The sequence below is a fragment of the Taurulus bubalis genome, assembly GCF_910589615.1.
Source record: "Taurulus bubalis genome assembly, chromosome: 6".
NCBI classification, from domain to species: domain Eukaryota; kingdom Metazoa; phylum Chordata; class Actinopteri; order Perciformes; family Cottidae; genus Taurulus; species Taurulus bubalis.
This window is the reverse complement of record NC_136594.1, coordinates 24230124-24255853: the sequence shown is the minus strand read 5'-3', so window position 1 is coordinate 24255853 and position 25730 is coordinate 24230124. Positions and strand designations below refer to the sequence as shown.

At 44.5% G+C, this 25730-nt stretch overlaps 2 protein-coding genes across 2 annotated transcripts; both read left to right on the top strand.

The window, feature by feature from the left end:
* Nucleotides 1-959: 959 nt before the first annotated feature.
* Nucleotides 960-11828, top strand: pde5aa (phosphodiesterase 5A, cGMP-specific, a; the record flags this gene model as incomplete). Its single annotated transcript, XM_079220226.1, has 20 exons — nt 960-1249; nt 1984-2623; nt 3345-3428; nt 3579-3659; nt 3858-3947; nt 4079-4234; nt 4336-4403; nt 4500-4648; nt 4745-4920; nt 5009-5059; nt 5361-5507; nt 6311-6439; nt 7965-8059; nt 8281-8368; nt 10328-10428; nt 10527-10604; nt 10692-10755; nt 10863-10937; nt 11401-11484; nt 11655-11828. The coding sequence occupies 20 exons, from the start codon at nt 960-962 to the stop codon at nt 11826-11828; spliced, it is 2820 nt and encodes a 939-aa protein (XP_079076352.1).
* Nucleotides 11829-12447: 619 nt separating this feature from the next.
* On the top strand, nt 12448-19357 carry hpf1 (histone PARylation factor 1). Its single transcript, XM_079219687.1, has 8 exons — nt 12448-12517; nt 14661-14844; nt 16366-16552; nt 16677-16775; nt 17222-17375; nt 17488-17575; nt 17709-17881; nt 19044-19357. Exons 1-8 carry the CDS (start codon nt 12479-12481, stop codon nt 19176-19178), a joined length of 1059 nt encoding a protein of 352 aa, XP_079075813.1. The 5' UTR covers nt 12448-12478; the 3' UTR covers nt 19179-19357.
* Nucleotides 19358-25730: the final 6373 nt, after the last annotated feature.

Below are 25730 nucleotides of genomic sequence, written 5' to 3'. Positions count from 1 at the left end.
TTTATGCTTCTTTTGGCTCCAAATCTGCTGAAAGATCGGAAATCCTATCCGTCACAGTATTCCTCGTTAGGCTAATGTTGGCAAAAGTCTGTCACTTTTATTTTTTATTTTAACAGTTATCCGCGGGCCGTGTGTTTTTCACCCCTGGTTTAGTCGAAAGAGAATATGTATGTACAACTGGTCACAAGAAGGCAGCCATCATGGGCCGATTCCTCCCAAACTTGGCAACTCACACCAAAACAATCTAGATTTAAATGAAATACCGGTGAGAGAGAAAATATGTCTTTTTGATTTTAGGGTGAACTGTGCTTGAAGTAAAAAGGCAACCAAGGCCTTCAGTTTATTTCCAGATATTTTTTTGCAAATTACAATACACATTAAACAGCACTGCGCACAAGTCTAATTACAGAAAAACTATTTATTCATAACTCTACTTACCACTTTATAACTTACTATGTATTGCTTATTTTTTTAAATACACATTATAACATTGAAGTGCACCAGAAATGTAAGCGTATGTGTTGACTATAATAATGTAATAGGCAATTATTAATACAAGTACATTATTTTTTTATGTTTTCATCAGTGTAAAGGCAAGTGATTGATAGGAAACTGGAACTTTCTCCACGTCGCTAAGAACCTGTGAGCTTTCATTCATGATGGAGAAAGGCTCGCGCGGTTAGGGCCGAGCCATTCATTATGCAATGGAGTTTAAACCAGATCCCTTTAATGAATACACCTGTGGTGCCAGGTCGGCTAAGCGTTGGCGCGTCAGGGGGATTACCTTGACGCAATCGTTTCCTCGGGCTCTCCCGGGTCCCGGCGCTCTCCTCCTCTCTGGCACATCGCCTCAGTCTGCCTCACAGCCTCCACATGGCCAGGTGCTTTCTCCCGGAGTAATCAGCACGAAAGGTACACTGAGTCTCAAGGATCTTTTCGCGCTCTACTTGAGCGAGGGGATGCCCTGCCTCCAGCCCGAAGCGCCGGCGGACATGGAGCCCGACGGTGCGACGCCCGGGACGACATCTCCCACCGCCGCTCCCGGGATAGAGGGGTCCCTCTGCGGGGAAACGGAGACCGAGCACCCGGTGGTGAGAGGAACGGGCTGGTTCTTCTCCCCGCTGTGGAGCCCTCGCTCCAAGACGCGCGGCCGGAGGTTTGGAGACGACCTGAAAGATGACCAAGTGGAGGCATGGCTGGATGACCACTCCGACTTCACGAGGGCCTACTTTTTACGCAGAACTTCCGCGTAAGTTATTTGACTTTTTCTTTTCTCAGCTCAGCTGCATCTCCTAATACATTTATTTAAAAAAAAAGTTATACTTGACTGCAATAGGACGGCTTTTACAAAACTGTTTGATGAGAACCATCTAGAAAGCTTGCTTGATAAACATTATAGCAGTAAGACGATTTTTTCTCCACATTTATTTTCTTCCTGTCAATTTTTTGGGGGTGTTTTCTCAGCCAATCAATAATCAGAATCAGAAACGGTTTTTTGCCAAGTTACACATGAAAGGAATTTGGCTTGGTGATTGGTGCGTGACAATAAACAAAGTGCAATAGTAAAATACATTTTTATATAGAAAATGTGAAAATGTTGGCTGCATGGTGATGTAGTGCCTATACTGTCACCTCACAGCAAGAGGGGCCGGGGTTCGATCCGGATCCCGGAGGGTCCTTCTCTGTGGAGTTTGCATGTTCTCTCCGTGGCAGCATGGGTTCCCTCTGGGTTCTCTGGGTTCCTTCCACAGTCTAAAAACATGCAACTTGGAGATTCTAAAATTGCCCGTAGGCGTGAATGGTTGTCTGTCTCTCTTATATATGAGATAAACAGGCGACCTGTTCAGGGTGGACCCTGCCTTCGCCCCTGTGACCCTAAATATGGATTGTGAAAATGTACAATGAAATAGGATAAACAAACAAACTAAAAGTGTCATGCGTAGTATAGTTAACAGTAATCATCTGTCTTCTCCGTGACTTCAGGGTCAGTGGTCCACAGTCTCCGCTGCCCAGGTTTCCCAGGAGCAGCTCGGACCACTCCGACATCCTCAGGACGGCCCATCACCGCAGGCCTCCCTCTCCGCTGGCCGACTCCCACTTGAACATTTCCTCCCTGACGGACAGGCTCAAACCCCTCGCCTCCAACCCCGAGTGGGCGGATGTCTTCAGCCCAGACGTATCCCCTTGCTCTCACCTCTCTCATCGTTCATCCCGTTTCTCCTTCCCTCCCTGCCGCCCCCTCTCTCCGGTTTTCTCCCCGGACTTGCCCCTCTCTCCTCATCCGTTGCGGCATCCCCCTGCTGCGTGCGCCAAAGGGGAGTGTTGCCCGTGGGCGTCTGAGCTCCTGCGAGGGGGTCTCGGCTGGATAGGCTCTGTGGCAGAGCTCTGCCAGGGGGCCGCCTTGCACGCCGGCGAGCTGCTGACAGCCGAGTGCTGCTCCCTCTCTCTGGTGAAGAAGGACTGTGGTGGGAGGAGCACCCTGCAGGAGGTGGTCGCCCCGACAGCGCCGGGGCCCTTGAGCGAGGTCAACCTCTGCGGCCGTACCCACCTGGAGCTGCTGAAGGGTGTCATGGGGTGCGTACGGGCGACGGGGTCACCGATGAACCTGAGGGACGCATCAGAGGTAATTAGTTGTTCTGACTCTGCATTTTGGAGTAAGCTCTGCTTAAAAACCAAAGCGTTTCCATTCATGACCAAGTAATCTTATAATGGGGACTGCGCACCAACTGAGTCACCCGCATCCCGATTACAAGCTTTTTAGACGATGACATGGTTGTGGAGGTGTGTATCTGTGAGGGAATCCCAGATGACGCACCTGCTCCTAATCCTTTTAGAGGCTTCTTCCACCGATTAACTTCTGACTAATGACACAGTGTTGTTCTGTACTACGCTGAGCTGTCCCCTACACACACACACACACACACACACACACACACTCGTATACGCACACCCACACTAAGACGGCACAGCTCACTTAAGGGCTTACAGGAGGTGCCCACACCGTCACTTGTCCTCATCACCGATGTGATTAGGAGCATGGCGCCAACGCCTGGCAGAGTTGGCAGGTAGCGTGGACGTGGATGGTTGGTGCCTAATGACCTGCGGGACACACAGGTTACTGGGGAACCACGGTATTCCTGGTTGTGCCTCTGAAGCCGATGAGCAATATTGAGCAAAGGGCCCTGGACCATGAATAGAGTTAAGTCAGGGGAGCCGTTAAAGTCTTTTGCTGCCAAATCAAGATCTTAATTCACACAATGATGCGATACACACTGTTTCACACACACACAAATGTGTTGCAATGAAGTATAAATAGGTGACGTAATCGCCGTTCACGTCCTCAGGACCCCAGGTTCGACTTCGATGACGAGGAGTCGTCACAGATCAGGACAGTGTTGAGTGTTCCCATCAAGAACCACAGCAGAGAGGTAACATTGTCACAATGTGTTTGTAATGTTATGATATGTGTCTTTTGCCCGTGCCTCAGGGGTAACTATGTGGGCCCTTCAATGCATTGCATTGAAGAGATTATAACACAGATTATGTGACAATAAAACACACCCTCTTCTTGTGGACAGGTGGTCGGTGTAGTTGTGATGATTAACAAGAGAAATGTCTACGATGGATCGGCTTCCGTTTTTACCAACATGGATGAAAAGGTGCGTGACGGGAGGTTCGGGCCTGTTATCACAGAGCAGCACATGTTAGAGCTACTGTTTATGTATGTACACTACTTGTTATGTAATGGATGTATGGCTCCAACTCTAAATATATGTACACCGTCTGTTGAGAAGCGACTAATGGCTTTCTGCCAGCAATACGTTTGCGTTAAGTTTGAGTTGACTTTGATACGCCAGGTGCTGTCAAACCATATGGATGTGTTGGGGATGGTGCTGGATAATGTCCAGCTGTATGAAAGCTCAAGACAGGAGGCCAAACGCAGCCAGGTAACCAGAGAACCACGGGAAATCTATTCTATCTATGCATTTGTCATGTATGTATGTATGTATGTATGTATGTATGTATGTATGTATGTCTACGTAATCTAACTGTGTGCGTGTGTGTGTGTGTGTGTCAGGCCTTGATAGAGATGGCACAGGTATTGTCAAAGGAGCACCATTCCTTTGAAGTTCTCCTGAGTAAGATGGCTGCCACCATCATGCCCTTCACACATGCTCAGTACTGCACCATCTTCATCCCCGGCGGGAAACCCTCAGCTGTGAGGGAAGACCAGGTGCATTGTCCTGTTTGATTCCTGTTCTTTTTGAATTGTTTAGATAATCAGGTTGTGTCTTTCCTGATGTACGGTATGTTCTCTTCCTCTTTTTGTCGCAGGTTTCATTCTCCAGAGTGATCCACCTGGAGTGCGAGGACCTCGGATCAACCTGCCAGATCTACAGAAGGTTCTGCGCGTTGCTCTGAACCATTAAGGCCAAATAATGTGTTGCCCTGCTGGTCACCATCAGACATAATGGAACTTGTGCCATGTCATTTTTCAGGGAGCGCGACTTCAGAGACGTGGACCAATCGCATGCCATTCAAACTCTGATTTCCAAGGAAACGCTCAATGTGTCGGAGGGTTCCGAGGAATCAATGAAGAGTGCGATCTGCTGCCCTGTCAGAAATGAGAGGTCCGAACATGTCATCGGTGAGTCTGGCGACAATCTGGGTACATTGCGGATCCACAAAAGGGAATTCCTAAAACTTCCCTTTGTCCCCTTTCTTTTCTTCCCGTGTCCCACAGCTGTGTGCCAGCTGACGAACAAGAGGAGCAGGGACTCGGATGAGGTGGAGGCCTTTAACAGATACGATGAGCGCCTGCTGGAGGACCTGGCGGTGTACTGCGGCCTGGCCCTGCAGTACGCTCAGGCAGTGCAGATCACCGAGGAGCGGAGGGCCAGCATAGAAGTCACACAGGAGGTGATGGGGGACCATGTTTTTCCTACTCGCATCGTTACCTTACCGCCAAGTGAGCATTTTGATGAGTGTTCTCTCTTCTTTCCCTCAGGTTCTCGCCTACCACATCACTGCGGCGGAGCAGGAAATCCAAGCCCTGCAGGTGACTCTCTCTTTTTGGTAGAAAAACTAATATTTTCTTTAAGTTGGGTCCTGCCTCACTGGCCCCCCATCGCAATATAAACATGTAAATAATATTAACAAGAAATAGGACAATCTCACCTATCCTCTTCCCTTTCCTTTACGCACCACATCCTCCCTCACCACCTTTCCTCATCCACTTTCTATTGTCCTGGAAGGTCGGTTTTTGACAACTAATGCTCGATGATTAGCGTATGAATGCTTTGTGCCTCTAAGTGTGTATATTCGATTGTTTATTGTTGTCATGTTTTATGTTTTTTCAGGAGGCCACGATTCCTCCCGTTGAATCACTGCAGCTCCTAGACTTCCACTTCTCTCATTTTGGTCTGCCGGACGAGCGGACCTCGCAGGCCACCGTTCGCATGTTTCTGGACCTCCACTTGGTGCAGGATTTCAACATTGACTACAAGGTAGACAACCTGCTGATGGTTAACGCTGCATGGCGGAGGGTAGTGCCGCTGTTCAACCGTTGATGTATGAATATGAAAAAGACATGGATTTAAATGAGGGTGTTCAAGATGAGCGAGAGCGCCAAATGAGTAGATTTCTCTTTAGAGTTATGGGGTTGTGACATGTGTTGAGGGTTGAGGGTTGGGGGTTCGACACTGGCTCACAGGCAGTGCTACTCTCAACATGGCTCCTATGAACAACAAGTTGATTTTGATGTTTCTCAAATTACTATCGTTCAATATGTCTCCAGCCCTCTTTGATCTTTTTTTCTTCCTCTGCAATTTATAGTCTAAATATGGAATTCAGATTTTGCTCACTTTGTACGTAACGACACGTCGGCTGAAGATCGCATGGCTTGCACAATGTTGAGGCCGCGAGTTCAATCCCACCCTTGGGCAACACTGGTCTCAGAGCACTCTCAGTACCATTCAGCTCCCAGTATTCTGTTAGAGCGGCAGCTTGCTACGACACACATCACCACACTAATTATTGTGTAATAGTCCCTGGTAACTAAATTCGGCAAAGTTGTGCACAAAGGGACACTGAACTGGTCTGGAGCAATCAAAAACAGTTTCACCTGGAAGTGGCACTAGAGGATTTGAGAAAACTGCTGTTGTAGCATCCTGCGCCTGGCTGCGGCAGCAGCTAACGGTGCACAGCTAACGGTGCGCAGCTTTTCTTTAGAAATAACAAGAAAACACACATTCCAGCCCTGACTGACCCTTCCTGGGTTCTTCTCTTGTGCGGGTCTCTCTCCTTCCAGAGTCTCTGCCAGTGGGTGCTGACGGTGAGACGTGGTTACAGGAACAACGTGCCTTACCACAACTGGAACCATGCGCTGAGCACCGCCCAAAGCATGTTCGCCATGCTCATGGCCACGGACCAACTCCAGGTGAGCAGACGCCTGCAGCTACGGGTGTTTTTATTTGTTTGGCTCATGTGCATGTACAATTGCCGACCAAAAGATCACTACCAAAGCTGAGATTAAAATGTAACTTTCTTTTGCCAAACTACCGCGATTGCTGATTCATCACTCGCTATTCTTTCATTCATTCATGTGCAATATCTGCGTCAACATCAATGTTTGCATGTGCAATATAAATACTATGTGCAATATTAACAATTTATATTGTTTTCTCATATGTGCAATAATGTAGATCCAGTTTTTTACGATTTACTGATTTATTATACATTTACTGTTGGGTTATACAGTATATTGTACTTTTATTTATTTATTAATTTGTTCTACTTCTCTTGTTGCACTATCCACTTTGCTATAATTCTGCAAATTTATGTTTTAAAAAAAAGTCTCCCTTTTAAATACAGTGTGCGTCTCCTAATTTCGTTGCCGATGAACTGCCGCGTCTCATATTAATAATCTCATATTGCGTCTGCTGCTCGTCATCTTTCTTTTGATGTTTTAAAGCACAGCTTAGCTCTGGAGTTTGTCGAGGAGTCATTTGAGGTTCTGCAGGGTTCCTCTGGTACACGGCACTCTTAATTATTAGAAAGAGGATTCATTTTTAGACCTCAACCAAAACCTCTTAACTGCTCTCCATGGGGATCAAACACCAGCCTCAATTTCTGCTCACTTATTTCACCCTCTCTCTCTCTCTCTCCCTCCCTCTCTCTCTCTCTCTCTCTCTCTCTCTCTCTCTCCCCCTCTCTCTCTCTCCTCCTTTCTCTCTCTCTCCTTTTCTCTGCCTGTGTCTCTCTATAACATGATTAGCTGTGACTGTGGTGCAGTGACACTTCATCCTGTTTGATGTGTCAGCGCTCTGCACATTGGATGTTCTACTGGGTTGTTACAGTTAAGGAGTTGGAATGACTGTAGGGTTTGGTTTTTTGGCCTGAAACCAATATCCATGAGTTTGGTCAGGTGTTTCAGATGTAATACGGCCAAGTTCTGCAGAACAAAAATGAATTGATCCTTCGGCATCCTGTCTTGGTAACTTTGAGTTTGAGCCCTTTATCAGGATGTTTTGAGATATTTAGTGTAAACTTTGCACGAGCACATGAATAACCCATCAACACCGATGCCCAAAACATGAAATGAACACAATTATATTTGATCCAATCCTCATGTTGTGTTATGCCTGTTTTTGTTCTGGGGTGGAGGTTGATGGGCTTATTTAGTTTTTACACTTTGTGGTGTTCAGTCTTGAAAGGTGTAAAATAAATATGCTTTACTGAACTCCACAAACTGCAGAATCTCTGCATGTGTTTTTCATCCTTGATTCAGGAGCCTTCCTTGACTGGTCGCTTTAAAACTGCAAAGAATGTAGAAGATGAAACTGGCCTTCATGGAGAGAAGCAGGGAAATACATACTTACTGTTTCTCTCTCTCTCGCTCTCTCTCTCTCTCTCTCTCTCTCTCTCTCTCTCTCTCTCTCTCTCTCTCTCTGCTGTATTATCAGAGCATTTTTTCCCGTCTGGAGATCTTAGCCCTGATGATCGCCACTCTGAGTCACGATCTTGACCACAGAGGAGTCAGTAACTCGTACATAAAAAGGTAAACCTATATATATATATATATATATATATATATATATATATATATATATATATATATATATATATATATATATATATACGGGTTCATCCAGTATTATACTGATCATGCTTTCCCAGCCTTCTTATATTGGCTCAAACACTTTGGAACACTTTAAACCAAAACTCTCTCTCTCTCTCTCTCTCTCTCTCTCTCTCTCTCTCTCTCTCTCTCTCTCTCAGGAGCCAACAGCCTTTAGCTCAGCTGTATGGACACTCGTCTCTTGAAAACCACCACTACAACCTGTGCCTCTTCATCCTGAACAACACAGTGAGACTTCATCTCTTCATCTTTTCATTCTGCTTGACCTCCCCTCTGGTTCTAACCCTCTGAGTCAGCTGTGCATGCACACAATCTTGACCTCTTTTCATCACGTCCTGCCACGAGTAAACCACACTATACTACAGTGTTTATCTCCAGTAACTCGAGTCATTTATAAATCAAACTTTGCACCACACAACAACGATTTTTACAGGAAGGAGTGCAATTAATTGGACGATATAATTACAGATTTTTTGTTAGAGATATTGATTGATTGTTTGTATGGATTTATAACACTTGGAATAGATTCAGGGTTGCGAGACAGAATAAGAAATGGCATACAATTAAAAAAACGTAACGGCGCCGGATATTCTCTAAGAGAAATGTTGCCAAATCTCCCTTAAGTGGTCTTTATTTGTATTTTTATCTGAGTCAACGTGTGGACACAGTCTTTGTTCTCGTGTTCGAGCCGGACGGTCTCTACGTTATATCTGGCTGTATCTTGTATATCTGATTGTGTCTTGTATATCTGGTTGTATATCTGGTTGTATATCTGGTTGTATATCTGGTTGTATATCTGGTAGTATATCTGGTTGTATATCTGGTTGTATATCTGGTAGTATATCTGGTTGTATATCTGGTTGTATATCTGGTAGTATATCTGGTTGTATATCTGGTAGTATATCTGGTAGTATATCTGGTTGTATATCTGGTAGTATATCTGGTAGTATATCTGGTAGTATATCTGGTAGTATATCTGGTAGTATATCTGGTTGTATATCTGGTTGTATATCTGGTAGTATATCTGGTAGTATATCTGGTAGTATATCTGGTTGTATATCTGGTTGTATATCTGGTAGTATATCTGGTTGTATATCTGGTTGTATATCTGGTTGTACATCTGGTTGTACATCTGGTTGTATATCTGGTAGTATATCTGGTTGTATATATGGTAGTATATCTGGTTGTATAACTGGTAGTATATCTGGTTATATATCTGGTTGTATATCTGGTTGTATAAATGGTAGTATATATGGTAGTATATCTGGTTGTATATCTGGTTGTATATCTGGTTGTACATCTGGTAGTATATCTGGTTGTATATCTGGTTGTACATCTGGTTGTACATCTGGTAGTATATCTGGTTGTATATCTGGTTGTACATCTGGTAGTACATCTGGTAGTATATCTGGTTGTATATCTGGTTGTACATCTGGTTGTACATCTGGTTGTACATCTGGTAGTATATCTGGTTGTATATCTGGTTGTATATCTGGTTGTATATCTGGTAGTATATCTGGTTGTATATCTGGTAGTATATCTGGTAATATATCTGGTTGTATATCTGGTTGTATATATGGTTGTATATCTGGTAGTATATCTGGTAATATATCTGGTTGTATATCTGGTTGTATATCTGGTTGTACATCTGGTTGTACATCTGGTTGTACATCTGGTAGTATATCTGGTTGTGTATCTGGTAGTATATCTGGTTGTGTATCTGGTAGTATATCTGGTTGTATATCTGGTAGTATATCTGGTTGTATATCTGGTTGTATATCTGGTTGTATATCTGGTAGTATATCTGGTTGTATATCTGGTTGTATATCTGGTTGTATATCTGGTTGTATATCTGGTAGTATATCTGGTAATATATCTGGTTGTATATCTGGTTGTATATCTGGTTGTATATATGGTAGTATATCTGGTAGTATATCTGGTTGTATATCTGGTAGTATATCTGGTTGTATATCTGGTTGTATATATGGTTGTATATCTGGTTGTATATCTGGTTGTATATCTGGTTGTATATATGGTAGTATATATGGTAGTATATCTGGTTGTATATATGGTAGTATATATGGTAGTATATCTGGTTGTATATCTGGTTGTATATATGGTAGTATATATGGTAGTATATCTGGTTGTATATCTGGTAGTGCATCTGTCTCTCTCGTCCTCTCCCAGGGGAGTCAGATTCTCAGCGGTCTCTCTGCGGACGACCACAGAGCCGTCCTGCACATGATCAAAAGGGCGATCCTCGCAACCGACCTGACCGTCTACATGGAGTATGTTCAGAACGGGACATGTCAGAGCAGCTGTAGGTCAAGCATCTCGTGCGTCTTCTTTTCACCCCCTGATGCCCCTCCTTTCTTTATTTTTGTAGGAGAAGGAAGGAGTTCTTTTCTCTCGCCAAGAAGAGCAGAGTGAGATGGAAGAGTGAGAAACAAAGAGACTTACTGAGGTGAGACTCACATAAATGATGATAATAACATCCGTGGTGCAACGAGGCAACGGGGCCGTCCCTTTACGGTATTTATTCACCCCACAGGTCGATGCTGATGACAGCCAGTGACCTCTCTGCCATCACAAAGCCTTGGCCCGAACAAAAGAGGGTAGGTTCCTCATCTGAATACTTGCCTATTTCATTTTTTTATTTTTTTTATCTCTGAGCCATTTTGAATTCATCACAAGCCTTGACCTCACTCTTTCTCCGAAACAGATTGCCAACCTGGTTACCATGGAGTTATTTGCGCAAGGGGACAAAGAGAAAAAGGAGTTCAAAACCAAACCCATCGTAAGTCTCGCTCGCAGGATTTATTTCTCTTATGGACATTTATATATTGTACCAAGGCTTGTAGAACATGTAGTTGCATCCAAAGTCCAAAAAGAAAATGTAAAAATGCACTCATAAATCATAAATTGATTCAAACTAACTGTGTTATTTGTCATAACTATCATGATTTGTTTTCCCTACTCTTCTTTATGGTAAAATAAGAATCACGTTCATCCCAAAAAAAATATTTTACCTCCCTGATGCAGGCTTTTTTCCAGTTGAAGAGTCCTTAAGGCTTGTTTTAGTCCCAGATTAGAGAACATATATAACTTTTAAAAAGCATCACACCTACTCAGCAGGTGTCACACCTTGCCAGAGGAGTCATGTAATTAGATAATACTATGTTTGACGAGATCGACTACAACGCTTCCGGCCTCCTGTGAAATAGTTTTGCTAGCAGCCAGCTCTGCCCTCCTCTCACCAGGACATGATGAACAGAGAGAACAGCACTCGGCTGCCATGCATGCAAGTGGAATACATCGATGACATCTGCTACCCACTCTACAAGGTGTGTTATTCCTGCAGCTGTTGCATGTGTGTGGAATGCATACATGTGTTAGTGAGGAAAACACAAAACCCACAACAGTGTGCTCAACGCTGCTCCATCCTCTTATTCATCTGATTTCCAGTCTCCCATCGCTCCCCGTCATCACACCCCGCTGTCTCTGTCTCCCTCAGGCTGTATCGAGACTGTTCGGCGCCTGCTCCCCACTGCTGGGTGGCTGTAAGAAGAACAGAGAAAACTGGATGCATTTGGCCGGGACCGCAAAGGGAGAGGACTGGGAAAATAGTTGGCGCGTAACCCTAGAAGGGCATCGCAACGAGGAGGAAGAGACGCAGGCAGAGGAATAGGGGACGGAAAAGGAATTTGACCCACGTGCTCCTGTTTGTGCTCCTCCCTGTCTTGGACACTAAATATCTGCATATTTCCATTCTATATCTGCATTTTTGTGTCAATGCAGAACATTGTTATGTAATTACTGTATATTGCATATACCCCCTATCCATCTGTGAAAAAGTATTTTGGCCTGTCCGTGGCTGCACAGTATAGTTATGACCTCACAAGGCCTACAGTATGGTATGTGATCCTGAAAGGTGTTGTTGTCCCCCTCTAGGACCAGTGTTGTTTATAAAGCATTATAAATGAATGAAATTAAGAAATACATTTTGTGTTTTCTGAATTTCCCATCAAACTACGATTGCTGTTTGCGTCGATTTTAATAAATTGTATAGTACATAATCACATCCCCAAATTACATGAATGCTACAAACAGTTAAAACACTACTGTACAATATGTCTATGCTTTTTAAAGTATAGCTGGAAACACAAGATAAAGATGATAACACATCAACCTCCAATGTGCAAAGCTCAGGGACACGTTGGTTGCAGTTCACGCGCCCGGCCTGCGGGGTGCACTGGTGCGCCTTAAGGCGGCGGCGCAGCGGCGAGCCGATTCCGACCCGCAGAAGAAGACGCCAACGGGGGAGACAAGAGGAAGAAAATGACAGGGCGCGCAAAAAGAAAACCCAAATCCAGTCAGGTAATACCACAATGTTTTGACCCCCCGTGTCTGTCGGGCCGCAGAGGTGTCCGTTCAAACGGACGGAAGTACCGGGCCGAGCAGCGGTGCTGCGCGTTGTTACCCCGGCGACAGCAGCAACTTCTGTCACACGCGACGGGCAGAGAGCCGTGTGGCGGCACGCTGTCTCGAGCAGCAGCGGTCAGACGGCAACATGGCACCGAGACCGTTATCGGAGAGACGTTCACGAGCAGCAAACCGTTAGACGTCACGCGCCCGCGTATAACGTCACGTTTCTATGCTGTTTGCTGTGACTTCACGACACAAGTCTGCAGCGCTCATTGGACGTTATTGTAGCTAGTTGTGTGACGTTTGTAGGCCAGTCTGCTGTAGGGAAATGTGGTGAGTGTGAGTGTTTGTTTGTGTGTGTGCGTGTGTGTGTGTGTGTTCCCACAAGGACCACACAGTTGTGCCCTCGGCGCTAACGCAGGTTAGCAAAGACGAGTTTGATCCGAGGAGCTTTCAATGTCCTCGGTCCCTGAACGCCCCTCCGCCGGTGTTGTGTTGCATACTGTTACCTCGTCGATGTGTGTATGTGTGTATCCCCCCCCACCCCCACATGCCTACAACCGAACCAGCCCGTATCTCCTACCCTGAACCACCGAGAGGAGGCGCTATCGTTATTACAATTGGGAAACACGATTCGACCGGGAACAGATTTCTACATAACACCTGTGAAGAAGTAAAGCAGAACACTGAACACAGCTCCATGTATAAGGGCGCGTGAGACCATGTGCAATGCAGTGGTCATTTTATTCAAACCAATTATGCAGCTTTGCAATAAGTCCTTCCTTCTTATGAAGGTTATGATGGTCAGTGTTTGTCTCCGAACTGTAGAGATTCACTTCGACTGTCATTTTAGAAGCTGTAGGTTGTGATTCTGTTGAGTTTTGGTTGTGCTGTGCTGACAGGTGTTTAGAAAACATTCATATTTTAAAAACACAACTATTAATATCCCTTTGCAACAAGACTCACCATTAAACAAGTGTATGTATACTGCATTGACGTGATCCCTTTTATGGTAGTGTTGTTGTTATAGTAGACTTGCATATTATACTTTCATAAATGCATTACACACACACACACACACACATTAAAAGTGAATACGAAAGATATAGCGAGTGGGTCTGCCGGCTAACCAAATCGAGTTAAGGTAATACCATAATCTGGTTATACTGGAACGGATGGCCTTTTCTTTGGGGGGAAGATGTGTGGTGGCTGCAGTCCATCGACTCAAAGACGGGTCCATTTTCAGTCTTAAACATGCGGCCATTTTCATTCCATGGACTGGTGTGAGTCTTTCACTGGCGTCTTTTTTTCACATAATTGGCATTAGTTGCCACAAGGATCGTTAACTGGTAGTCCTATGTTTCTTTGTATGAAGTAGCGCAGTTCTGAAGGTGCACCGTTGTTTGATCTTGGTGCGCACGCCTTCCAAGTACTTTTATGTATCCCTTGTATGTAAACCAGACCTGTATGGGGGCTTTTGTTTTGTTGGTCTGGCAGCACATGACCATCCATTGATTGATAACGGTCCTTCTTCTGCCTATCTTTTCAAGCCATTATACTCTGTGTATTTAAATGCATTTATTAATCATCTTAAATGTTCCCCAAATGGGCTTAACTCATTGAGAGTAATGTTGAGAGATGAACTTTATATGTCGTTTTTTTTTGTTGCTCAAACTAGTGCCCATCTTGAGATCACCGGGTCCATCAGCTGAGCTGCCTGATAGTAGTTTCTAAAGTTTGGTCGAATGTGTCCTCAGTCTTTGGATGAAATTAGATTTAAAAGAATTTTAGCAATTTAAGCAATCCGTTTCTATTTTAATGAATGATGTAGTTCTTCCCAACTGTCTGTGGCTGATTTTGTTTGCAATATTGGTATAACTGGGAGGTGTTTGGAGTAACAATAACACCCAGGTATCTGATTCCTCTATGAACCCAATAGCTAGAATAGTTTAATTCTGTTGGTTTAATTCCTGTGACCATTGTAGCAAAACCCTTTTCTTCTTCTTCTTTTTAGTTTAACCTTTGAACTACAAGTATAACTCAATACAATTAGTGCGTAGCATAATTTTTTGCTCCCTCCAATCCATTTCTTCAGGAGTCAGACACTGGCAATGGGGAGTTGAAGAAAGCCCGTCCCGATGAATCCAAAGCCGCGGCGTCGTCGGGGGTCCATTCGCAGCAACGGGATGAGATGCTGCAACTGTACAAGCTGCAAGCGCCAGAAGATCTGTACCACTTCTGGGACTTCTGCAAGGAGCTCAGTCCCGACAGCCCACGCGGTATGCTCTTTACCCCGACGTTGTACCTCGTTACTGGAATACCGGGTGGACGGAAAGGGGCGTCCATTTTCCTGCCCGTAGACACGGAGCAAAATGGGATGGACCAGTACTTAGCCAATGGAAAGTCTGGATGAATGGGCCGAATGCACACATGTAGTAGAAGTCGAACAGCCACTAATGGTTACTAATTAACTTAAATACTTAAACACACAATATACGTATAAAACTAGGGCTGAACGATTTGGGAAAATAATCTAATTGTGATTTTTTTATTTTTTTTTTATTTTATCCTCTCTTTTCCCCAACAAAACATAATGAATGATTTAAATATGACCAACACAATATTAGATACATTTAGTGTAAAATGTTCTTTCCCATTGACTGGGCCTATTTGTTAGAATTAAATAAAAAGAGGAGTGAGAGGAAATATGAATTTATTTAATCCCATCCACTTTCCACAACTCAACATAATTTATATATTTTTACACACGATAATTTACCAATGGCAAGATGTAATCTGTGCCCAAAACACTGGGGCCTCGTCCATTCATTAAGTCGTGCATCCAGCACCATATCTGTCGTGATGCAGACGTGTTTCTCCTCGTTCCCGAGCTCCGAGGTTGAAACCTCCGTCAATAAAATGGACTGTAAGACTCTGGTAAGGCTCAGCTGTGCGGCTCGACCACAGATCAGTAGTGGTAGCAAAAAAGTCCACCGTTTTAAGCTCCGTGGCGACTTTCTCTTTGCACTTTTCGTACAGCTCCGGTAAGGCAGTCTGACTGAAATGTGTACGGGGGGTATCCTGTACCGTTTATCAAGCGTTTTGATCAATGCCATGGACCCAGGCTTGGTCACCGGGCTGAGAGGCATCATATCTTTGGCTATGAACTTGGTTATTGCCCGAGGGATTTCCCCGTGTCGTTGTGAATTACGTTCATATGGATTGACGCTTTCAAACATTTCGGTCAGTGATCCCTGTCTGGAGGTATTTGGCTTGTCTGGCGCACTGGTGCTCGGCATCTTGGCCATACAACTGTCATACGTTGATTTGTGGTGTTTTTTTAAGTGCTGGAACAAGTTTGTAGTGTTACCCCGTGAAGTACAGCAGGAGCGCGGCATGCTCTGCACATCACCTGACGCTGCGCAGCATCTTCTTGTTTGAAACCAGAACAGCACGGTGTGGAACCACCGACGACTAACGTCTCAGCTGTGTCAGGTTCTGACTGTTCCGTGGAGCCAGAGGTCATTGCGCAACAGGTTAACGGGCCGCATGAAAAGTTGATGCAGCCGAGTTCTCCGCTCTTTCGCTCGCGTCACGTGATGACGTTGTAATCGCGCACGTTGCGGTTAGAAAATCTCGTTTTATCATATCGCGATATTATCGCAAATGCAATTAATCGTTCAGCCCTAATAAAAGCCATCCGTAAAAGCCCAATTTGCAGCGGGCAAAAACAAACATTTGACTGTCTGTTTTTCCAATTTGTGTCTTCGTCAATACATTTTATTTTTGTGTCTATCTAGGTGCTCTGAAAGACACGCTGGGTTTGCAGCTGGTTGGTCCCTTCGACGTCCTTGCAGGAGCCCACAAAAGCACCAGCAATCCTCAGCCCAACTTCCACCTCCACTGGCGGTATTTATACGACCCGCCGGAGTTTCAGACCATCCTCCTGGGCAGCGGAGACGGTCAGCATCACGTCGGCTACTACAGGTACGTCTTACTTTACTCTCCCAGCTGCAGTGGGAGGATTCGACGGAGGAGCCGCGCAAACTGTGTCTGCGCGAGTTTTATTCGTAGTGATTTACCGAATGCTGTTGCTCCCCGAACCTACCAGGGACGCTCCGGACTCCCTCCCATCATTCGTTGGGGAAAATGAAGCCAAGAAAGGCTGCTCCATCGCGCCGATGGGCGACAACGTGTTCGCTGCTGTCCTGTGAGTACTGACCACATATTCACCACGCAGGGATACTTTCAGCTGCCTGACTCAGGAGAGAAAGTTTAAATGTAATACTGAGAAACTGTTGAATGTAGAACATTAAAGTATGATTTGTGTGAGTAATTTAAAAAAAAAGGGCATTTTATCCGTCTGGCATTTGCAGTTCTGTTAAAATTTTCCAGTGTGTGCTGACACTGCATTTTACAACGGTAGCAAACGGTGAATAAGCATTCCAAAAATAATTGTATTATGTCCAAAGTCAGATTTGCACTTAAATATATGGAAGCCACAAAAACCGCCAAACGCTAAATGCCTGCTCAGATCAGTGATCACAAAAGGTCATTAATTACCCATTAGGATAATCGGCCTTATTATGTCTGCATTTGTCTTCTTTTCGATTCCTCCGTGCATGTCATCTTGCCCACTGTTCCCTCCGCCACCAGCCTGTGTCTGTTGAGGAGGAGGAAAGAGAGGGGCAGCAAGAAAGCAGGAGGAGAAGCCTTGGACAGCTTGGAGGCCCAGCTGAGAGACCGGGCGGAGACGCTGGGCTTGTCCCTGGAGCAGAAGACCAAAGCCATGAAGCAGAGGGACAAGAAGGTGACTCAAGCAATGGAGCAAAAAAAAAAAACCTGAGGTTTTATCCACCGGCTGTTGGTTTTAAGAACAATCCTAGCTTCCACATCTTGTAAATCTCTTGTCGCACCAACAGGTGGTCACCAAGACGTTCCACGGTGCCGGCATCGTTGTACCTGTAGACAAGAACGACGTTGGATACAGAGAACTACCAGAAACGGATGGTGAGCTTGTACACTGTGTGTGTCTATATAGTAATACACCTTGTCATTTTAAAGACTTGGAAAGTGTGTTTAATTCCAGGTACTGTGAGCGATTACTTGATATTTATTGCCGTCCCTCCTCGTCTCTGTTCAGCCGGCCTCAAGAAGATCCTCAAGGCGATCGCTGAGGCCCAGAACGACGACGAGCGCGTCAAAGCCTTCGGGCCGCTCCAGGAGATGGTCACGTTCGTTCAGTTCGCCAACGACGAGTGTGACTACGGCATGGGATACGAACTAGGGATGGACCTCTTCTGTTTCGGATCCCACGTGAGTCTCGTAAAGTGGGAGTGGAAAAGTTGTTTCTCTATTACAGCCACTTGTCTTTCTGCCTTCTGACCACTGTCTTCACTTTACGGTATTAAACCGATTTATTCATGATTTATTTCCTGTACGCAAACTAGTGGTTCAACGAATCATAAAACTCACGGTTTGAATTTGGATCACGGATCAGTCTCAGATTGGATCAGCACAAAAGAAAAAAGGCTGCAAAAATATCTTTTAGTGATTCCTGATCACGTTTTTGCCGCCGATGATTGATGATGCATATTAACAGATACAGATCCCTTTGTTGTTTGATTATAGCAGCTGCTCTACAAGTCCCCAGACTATTCTTTTATATATTTTTTCCACCATCCCAAAAGTTCCGTACGGATCACGGATCGACCGCGGGTGAAATCTCCGCTCGGGTTGTTTTTAGTATTTTCCATTCGGCTCAGTGCTTCCCAAGCATCTTGGGACATTGGTTAATGGTCAGGAGAAAAGTTTAACTGCTCATCACAAAGCATTGCCTCATCGCATCGTTTCGGGTTCGGCACCCTTCTAATAAATCACTGGGACAAGAATTACAGCTAGGGAGTTGGTAATGTGAGTCAAAACCATTTATTATTGCTCTTGACAGCAGTGAATAAATCAAATGCTCCAACAATAAGATAAAATAAAAATCTGGTCTCTTGATATCTTAATAAGTTCATCTAATCACTTAATTCAGCCTTAGACAAACTGCTAGCTTGACTGCTGAGTACTAACAATGGCCATGTTGGTTGTTTACGTTCTTTGTTATCATTGTGGGGGGCGTGGCTTCAGGGGGAGGCGGGATAGAAAAGAGTTTGAATCGCCGATGAAGCTCAAATAAAGTGTACTCGACATGGATCCAAATGTGCGGAAATGTTTTCTATCAATTGGGGAAAAAGTTGACAACACTGGTCTGGGTATTTTGGTTGGATAGTTTTTATAAATCTAGCATTCACTTCTCAACATTACCAACTCTAGCTTTGATGGGATATTACAGACAGACACACATTTGTATACATTTTGGGGGATTTAAAAGTCAAAATGTTTGGGAACCGTTCCTGTAAGACACGTATGGTGGCCCAGATGTTGAGACCACTAAGATTTTAGTTGAAAGAAATATTAATCCTTTCGTTTTCAGTATTTCCACAAGGTCATCCGGCAGCTTCTGCCCATGGCCTACAGCCTCCTGAAGAGGAATCTGTTTGGGGAGATTCTGGAGGCGCACCTCTCCAGCCGCAGCAACGACCACCTGGACCAACTCTCGGCACATTGAAAAAAGAACAACAAAAAAGACTCAAAACTACACTCCAGCTCTAACTCTCATAAGCTTTTCCCCACCATGTGTCTGTCTGTCTGTCTGTCTGTCTGTCTGTCGTCGTTCATGTTTCTTGGTGGTTTTGGTGCTGCTGTCATTGATTGGAACCAGTTCAATGATTATCTTGTTTGTAAAAGGTAGATAGATGTCTAATAAAGTATTTTTATATATTTAACCGTCTGGTTTTTGTTTTCTGTGTTTATTGCTGTACCATTCTTTTATTTTAGGAATATATTTTTTTACAATTTAGTCTGGACCACTGCCATGATGGTTTAATGTCGTGAATCGTGCCTCGTAGGATGCGTTTTTTGTTTGGAGTGTGATACCATGCAGTGGAAGCAGAGGGCAGTGCTGCACATTAAAAATAAAAATAAAAGCATCACATGCTTCAATCAAATACCAAGCAAAGCCCTGTGGTATAATAAAGTCTGCATCTAATATTCCTGTTCTCTCCATTTTAAATGTCCATCTGCCCTGACCACATTTTTGTACGAGTAAGACTGACAAGAGGAGATGAGGGTTTCTAAACGGGGCCTCAGCACTCAGGACATTACTTCTGATGATTATGACACATGTTCATTAAAACCCTCCTGCCTTCACATTTACTGACATATTTTACCCTTGGGGTCAATTTGACCCCAGCAATTTAAAACTCCAGAAAATGATTATAATTTAAATGTTTTCCCAAGTTTAAATGTCAGGTACTTCATGTTTGTTTTGTTGACTACCTAAATATCCCTTTAAATAAATCATTGATGGTGTTAGGAAGAGCTCAAATGCTGTATGTCTTGGTGGGGCCTGGAACCATTTCGATGACATCAGCAGCACTAAGTCTACCTGGTGTTCAAGTGGGGAGATGGACAATTATAACTTTAGTGCACACTTTTACATGTTTTAACCATATTTCCCCCTCCCCATGTCATGTGAACTATCAGTGGTTCTCACACTACTACAGTTATGATATGATAGAAGGATAGAAGCTTTTTGAAGATTATAAAGTTGCATGTTATAGTGACCTCAATATCATCCAAAACGACCAAAACAAATGTGTGTAAAATGTTGATATTTCTTACATGTTTTATACAGCTAAAGCAGCCTGGGGTCAAATTGACCCCAAAGAACACCGATGTGTACAAGATGTGTACAGGACATTGAAAACATATGTGAAACATCATTTTAATGTTATGTATACCCAGTTGTCCTCATTCAATTAAGAAAAGTCATGAAATATGAAGAAGAAAAAAAATGTCAATCATATATTTAGAGACGTTAAACATGGAATGGGGTCAAATTGACCCCAAAGATAACAGGAGGGTTAAGTCATACAAAGACAGACCTTCTGTTCATTAGGTTCTGGATGCTCACTGATACAGATTGGGGCCGACTTATTCCAGCACATGGGACGGCCCCATGAAATCCCCTTTATCTACTCATGTCTGTAGCTATGACAGCCTTGTCATTACGTTAAAAAGAAACAGGCAAAGGTTCCCTGTCCTGAATCCAGGTGTGTCTACGATGGGGTCACACCCATTAAAGGTCGGACTCTTTAACGCAGATGCTTTTCAAATATATTCAGGCGAAGCATTTGCTACACATCTAGTCAGACTCTTAATTTTCCAGATTCTCATCTTTTATTCTGCCATTTAGTTAAATCAAAAATATGTACATACATCAAAATATAACAAGATGATTCTGCTGTCAGCATGATGTCTGTTGAACATGATTTCCTCCACCTCCTCCTCCTGGAGTCCTGCCTGGTTTTCAAACGTCTCCAAGACATATTGGTATTGATTTCGTCCTGTCGACCCCCATTACATGTTGTAGCTCAGTGAGGGAGCACAGGCCGGGTCGAGTGTGTGTGTGTGTGTGTGTGCGTGTGTATGTGTGTGTGTGTGTGTGTGGCGCAACAATAGGAGCTACATTATGTAAGCGCAGACCCATGTCACGTGCCTGGGCTTTTGATTACTTCATATTTGTGTGAGCAGTCACACAGTTTTCATTTCACCATGGAGCTCACAGTTAACTTGCTGCTGCAGAAGCACCGACGGGTGGGGACGCGAAGAGCATAAACAGAAGCGCACTGCTGCTTGGCGGTGCGTTCAGGGGCTGTTGGCAGGAAACTGCACAGTCACAAAGTGTATCGTTGTAGGGATCAAGTGGAGCGGAGCTGCTATTCACAGTGGTAGTAAGATATAAGTAAATGTTCTGTAGCAGTGCAATCACTGTTTTAGGTGGTAAAAACAACACTACTATATGCAGATAAAAAAGTAAAAAAAATGTTTGCAAAAATAAAGTGACGCTATAACTCACATATAAGTCACATACGATCAATACAACATGAGAACAAATCCCCTTCGCCAGGTCCAGATGTGTTTTAGTAACTGTCTGACAGGAAATACAGTTTCTTTCCCCCATATTGATCGTCCTAATCGAAGCGTTTCCAAAGTTCCCGACTATCCCTGAAGGCAGCACTGATCCTGCGGAGTTTCGGGGAAGCGCATTTGAGGCGCGCTCGCGTCACTCCACACATATACACAGGCGCGCGCGCGCGCAGGCTCCAGCAACACACCACCGGGAGCATCCCTTGAACGGACGGAGAGGGAGCGCTCGTTTCTGGGCTTTGACAATCTGGGAGAATCACAGCGCTGTTGTTTTGTCACGTTTTCATACCGGGAGTGTGTGTGTGTGTGTGTGTGACGCCGCAGAATGAGCCCGGGCCCCGCCGAGCCTTGTGGATTCTGAGGCCCCCCTCCACCTCCACCACCACCACCACCGCGCCACAAGACATCCACCTTGCACCGGACCCCTCGCCTCCAAGCAGCACCGCCGGAGACAGGATGTCAAGTAGCCCCGAAGGAAGTCTCTCCAGGGGCGGCGGCTCCGACCGCGACTTGAAAATGGCCTCTTCCAGCAACACGTCCCTGGAGGGGGGACCTCCACCGCCGCTGCACCAGAGCCGCATACGGCAGGTGGGTGTCCGTGCGTCCGTCCGCCCTCCGGCAGCACCCGCTCTCCCGCAGCGGACTGGCCCGGTCAGTGTAGCCGAGCAGCCCCAAAACCAGCTGCAGCTGCTGGTGCTGATGCTGGGGCGTTTAGGGGAGAGCGGGTCAAAGGCGTTGCCGTTGCTCTCTAGTATCGGATGTTGCATGAAATATCTCACTAATATGAGCAAGCATCTGTTTTGAGACTCAGAGCCAGGGTAGTGGGCTGGGTGGGGTGTAATAACACCCAAATAGACACTGTGCGCTGTCATAGTCACTATCACAGGCTGCAGCGAGGAGTGTTTACAACTTCACGGCCCTGTGCACCTTTTTGGAGGCTCACTTGTTTACATGGACCGCGTTCCGCTTTACCGGCCAGCGGGGCGGGCAGCCGACACGTAACGTGACGTAATGCGAGGGGTTTAGTCCTGATACCGGGCTGATGTGTAGTTTAATAACACATTGTATACAAAGTCTGCATGTGTGTGCGTGTGTGTGTGTGTGTGTGTGGTTCTCTTTCGGCATTATGCATTGCAAGGGTAGTGTGTGTGTGTGTGTGTGTGTGTGTGTGTGTGTGTGTGTGTGTGTGTGTGTGTGTGTGTGTGTGTGTGTGTGTGTGCTCTCTCAGGCCACTCTTGGGCTGGGCTGGTTTAGTCTTCCTGTCCTTGTGGGTGACTGACATTCTGATATTGCCATGCAACTTCTTCGTCTGTCCTCTTCATTTTTCGTGTCTACAAAACAAATTCATCATATATATATATATATATATATATATATATAGGTTTTGCTAAGAACTATCCCATTGATATCTATGAGTAATTTTTCCTGAATCTATGACATTATGAAAGGAAATGAATGTGAAGTGTTTACTATCTATAGATCTGATCGTGTAGTTTGTGTGTTTGTGTTTGTTTGTGTGTGTGTGTGTGTGTGTGTGTGTGTGTGTGTGTGTGTGTGTGTGTGTGTGTGTGTGTGTGCGTGTGTCTCTGTGTGTGTTTGTGTGCGTGTGTGTGCGTGTGTGTGTTCACTGACAGTGAGTCAGGAGAGAGAGATGGTGGATGGTCGTTTCCTGTCTCGGTGCACTCCCCGAGGCTAATGTGATTTCAGTAATGGACTGTAGTGCTACGTATACACACACACTCGTGCATGCAGTGCACACACGGGACACACACACACACACACACCTTCGTCTAGGGTGGGGCCTATGAGCTCACACGCTCGGATGAATCAGGAGTTGTTGTTTTTTTGTGTGTGTTTTTTTAGCATTGAGTAAAGCAGCGCTGCTCAAACAGGTGACGTTATTGTCCTTTGTTGGGTGTGTTGTCCGTATACACGGAGGGCAGATTAGCAGATTAGTGCTATAGGTCTTTGAACTGTCTTGATGTGCTCTATCACAAAAATACACAAGAGATCTCTCCTTTATTTCCCCCTTGAAAATGTGAACTCTCTCTACACACTACTATTACCCTCTGAGATCTGCATCCACGCGTGTATCCACATCCTACATTGCCAGTTCATCGGCTGGTCTCGGACATGCACGTCTCCTCAGCTGGGATCTCGTCTTCGGCAGCTTTCTGACATGGAAGCGACTCTTTTGCTTGAATCCCTCCCATTTACCTCTTATATTAATAACCTTATAAACCCCAGGTGGGGGCAGCATTCTTCATCAGGAGCTCTTCCTCACTCTCCAAGTCCTTGTGCTCCCATGAATCAATACCAAAGCCACTGATGTGACATAGCAAAAAAAAAATGCACAGCCTGGCCTTACAAGAGTATATAAATCCATTTTAACATGTTTATAACACAATTTAACCATAAATATTAACATAAACTATAAATATGACCCGGAAGGACTCGAAAGTAACTCGAGAGAGCTCCCCAAGTTATACAAATATACATTTTGATATCCCTAGCTTGATGCCACACATGATTTTCGCACCTTTCTGGAAAGCTTGCGACCTACAGAATCCCTCACGCCCTCAAAACCACCACCATCAAAGCCTCAGCAAGATATCAACCACATTTGGATTTTTTTTCAGCCAAAAAACTGAAATATGACTGACTTACTTATGGAAGAAACGATAATTGCTTGGTATGTATTGGTGCATCTGCATGAGCAGAACCCTACTATTGTGGAACCAGAGGCGTTCAATGTCCAGGAAGAAAGTTAGGGCTTTTTTGCTTTCAGCGGACCTAAAGCTACGGTTCACAAAATCTCCACTAAATTAATTAATACAAATATTTAACTTCACTTAATCAAAGTCAAAATTTGCAGAGATACTGTAAACATACAGTGCTATTTTATAGTAGAAAAAAGTGATTATATGCATAATTAAAAAGAGGAAATACATCCTGGACTTTTTATTTATTTATTATTCTTTCTTTTTTTCTTTCCTCTGTTCAATCATCAACCAACAAACCAGTAACACATATACTGCTACATGAACCCCTTAACTGGTCTCACAAGTGTTTTCTGTATATTATACCTTTTGAAATGATTCAAATAGCCCTTGTGGTTGAGGAGATATTCTGTATTTAGTAAGGGTATGCAAACCATTTGGAATTTTGGAGAAAAATGGCTGGGGCTTTACTGGGGCTTAACGAGTTTAAAGCTTTCTTCTTTTGCTCTTCTCATTTGCTCTTCTCATTTGAAAACTTCTTTTGGCAGCTAGAATGGGATGTGTGCTGGTAACTGGTCCATTTCTGTACTCAAACGGAGTCCTTTCACAGAGTAATTGGGTTCCTTTTGATCCACCATGAAGGTAAGAAGTTTGAGGATGGTTGAAGGTTCACATTTGTTCAGGCTCTCTGAGGCGCCTGGTGGTGCAGGGGAATACTAATTAACCACTGCAGAGATTGATGTTCAGTCCCTATTAGCATGGTCCCCAACTTGGCTCCATTGATCGATCACAAGTCCCAGTGGTGATGGATGATCATATCCATGTTGTGGTACCACTGTCTCCCACTGCTTGGTCTGTCTGTTTGTTTCTTTCCCCCATTTGTTTACTCCACACCAGGCGGCAACCGGGTCTGAAAAGTGAAGCCGATGCATTCTTCAGAAAGGGACCCTACTTCTCTCTTGATTTATCCCTCAGTGAACATTGTAAACACGAGTTTCAATCTCTAGTTTCAAGTCTTCTTCAATACAGCGTGATGTTCATTTCGTAAATTATGGTCATTTAGAGTCAAACAGACCATAAAGCAGGGTGTGCTTTAGGGCGGGGCTACAAGGTGATTGACAGGTCGCTACCACGGCGCTGTCCGGTCAGGGAGTTGTCCGTGTTTTCGTCTTTCATCTTAAACCCTTTTACCGTGTCTTTTCAGTTAATGAAAGTTTCTTTTAAATAAAAAAATGTCTTACTCTCTCACCTTTAGTTGCAAAAAGAAGAACTCCACAACCAGCTGCCCTGACATCATTTTGGCTGAAAAATAGACGTTTTTGCTAACATGTTAGCAAACATTTACCTATTTACAAATCCAGCAGACAAAGAGCAACCGAACCAGATATTTGTAGTCAAGTTTCTGACTA

What these genes read in the sequence shown, in the direction of transcription:
- hpf1 (XM_079219687.1), top strand. Translation starts at nt 12,479, where the DNA reads ATGACAGGGCGCGCAAAAAGAAAACCCAAATCCAGTCAG. An exon ending in GAAAACCCAAATCCAGTCAG is followed by an intron (nt 12,518 to 14,660) that starts GTAATACCACAA and finishes CCATTTCTTCAG; the next exon opens with GAGTCAGACACTGGCAATGG. An exon ending in AGAACTACCAGAAACGGATG is followed by an intron (nt 17,576 to 17,708) that starts GTGAGCTTGTAC and finishes GTCTCTGTTCAG; the next exon opens with CCGGCCTCAAGAAGATCCTC.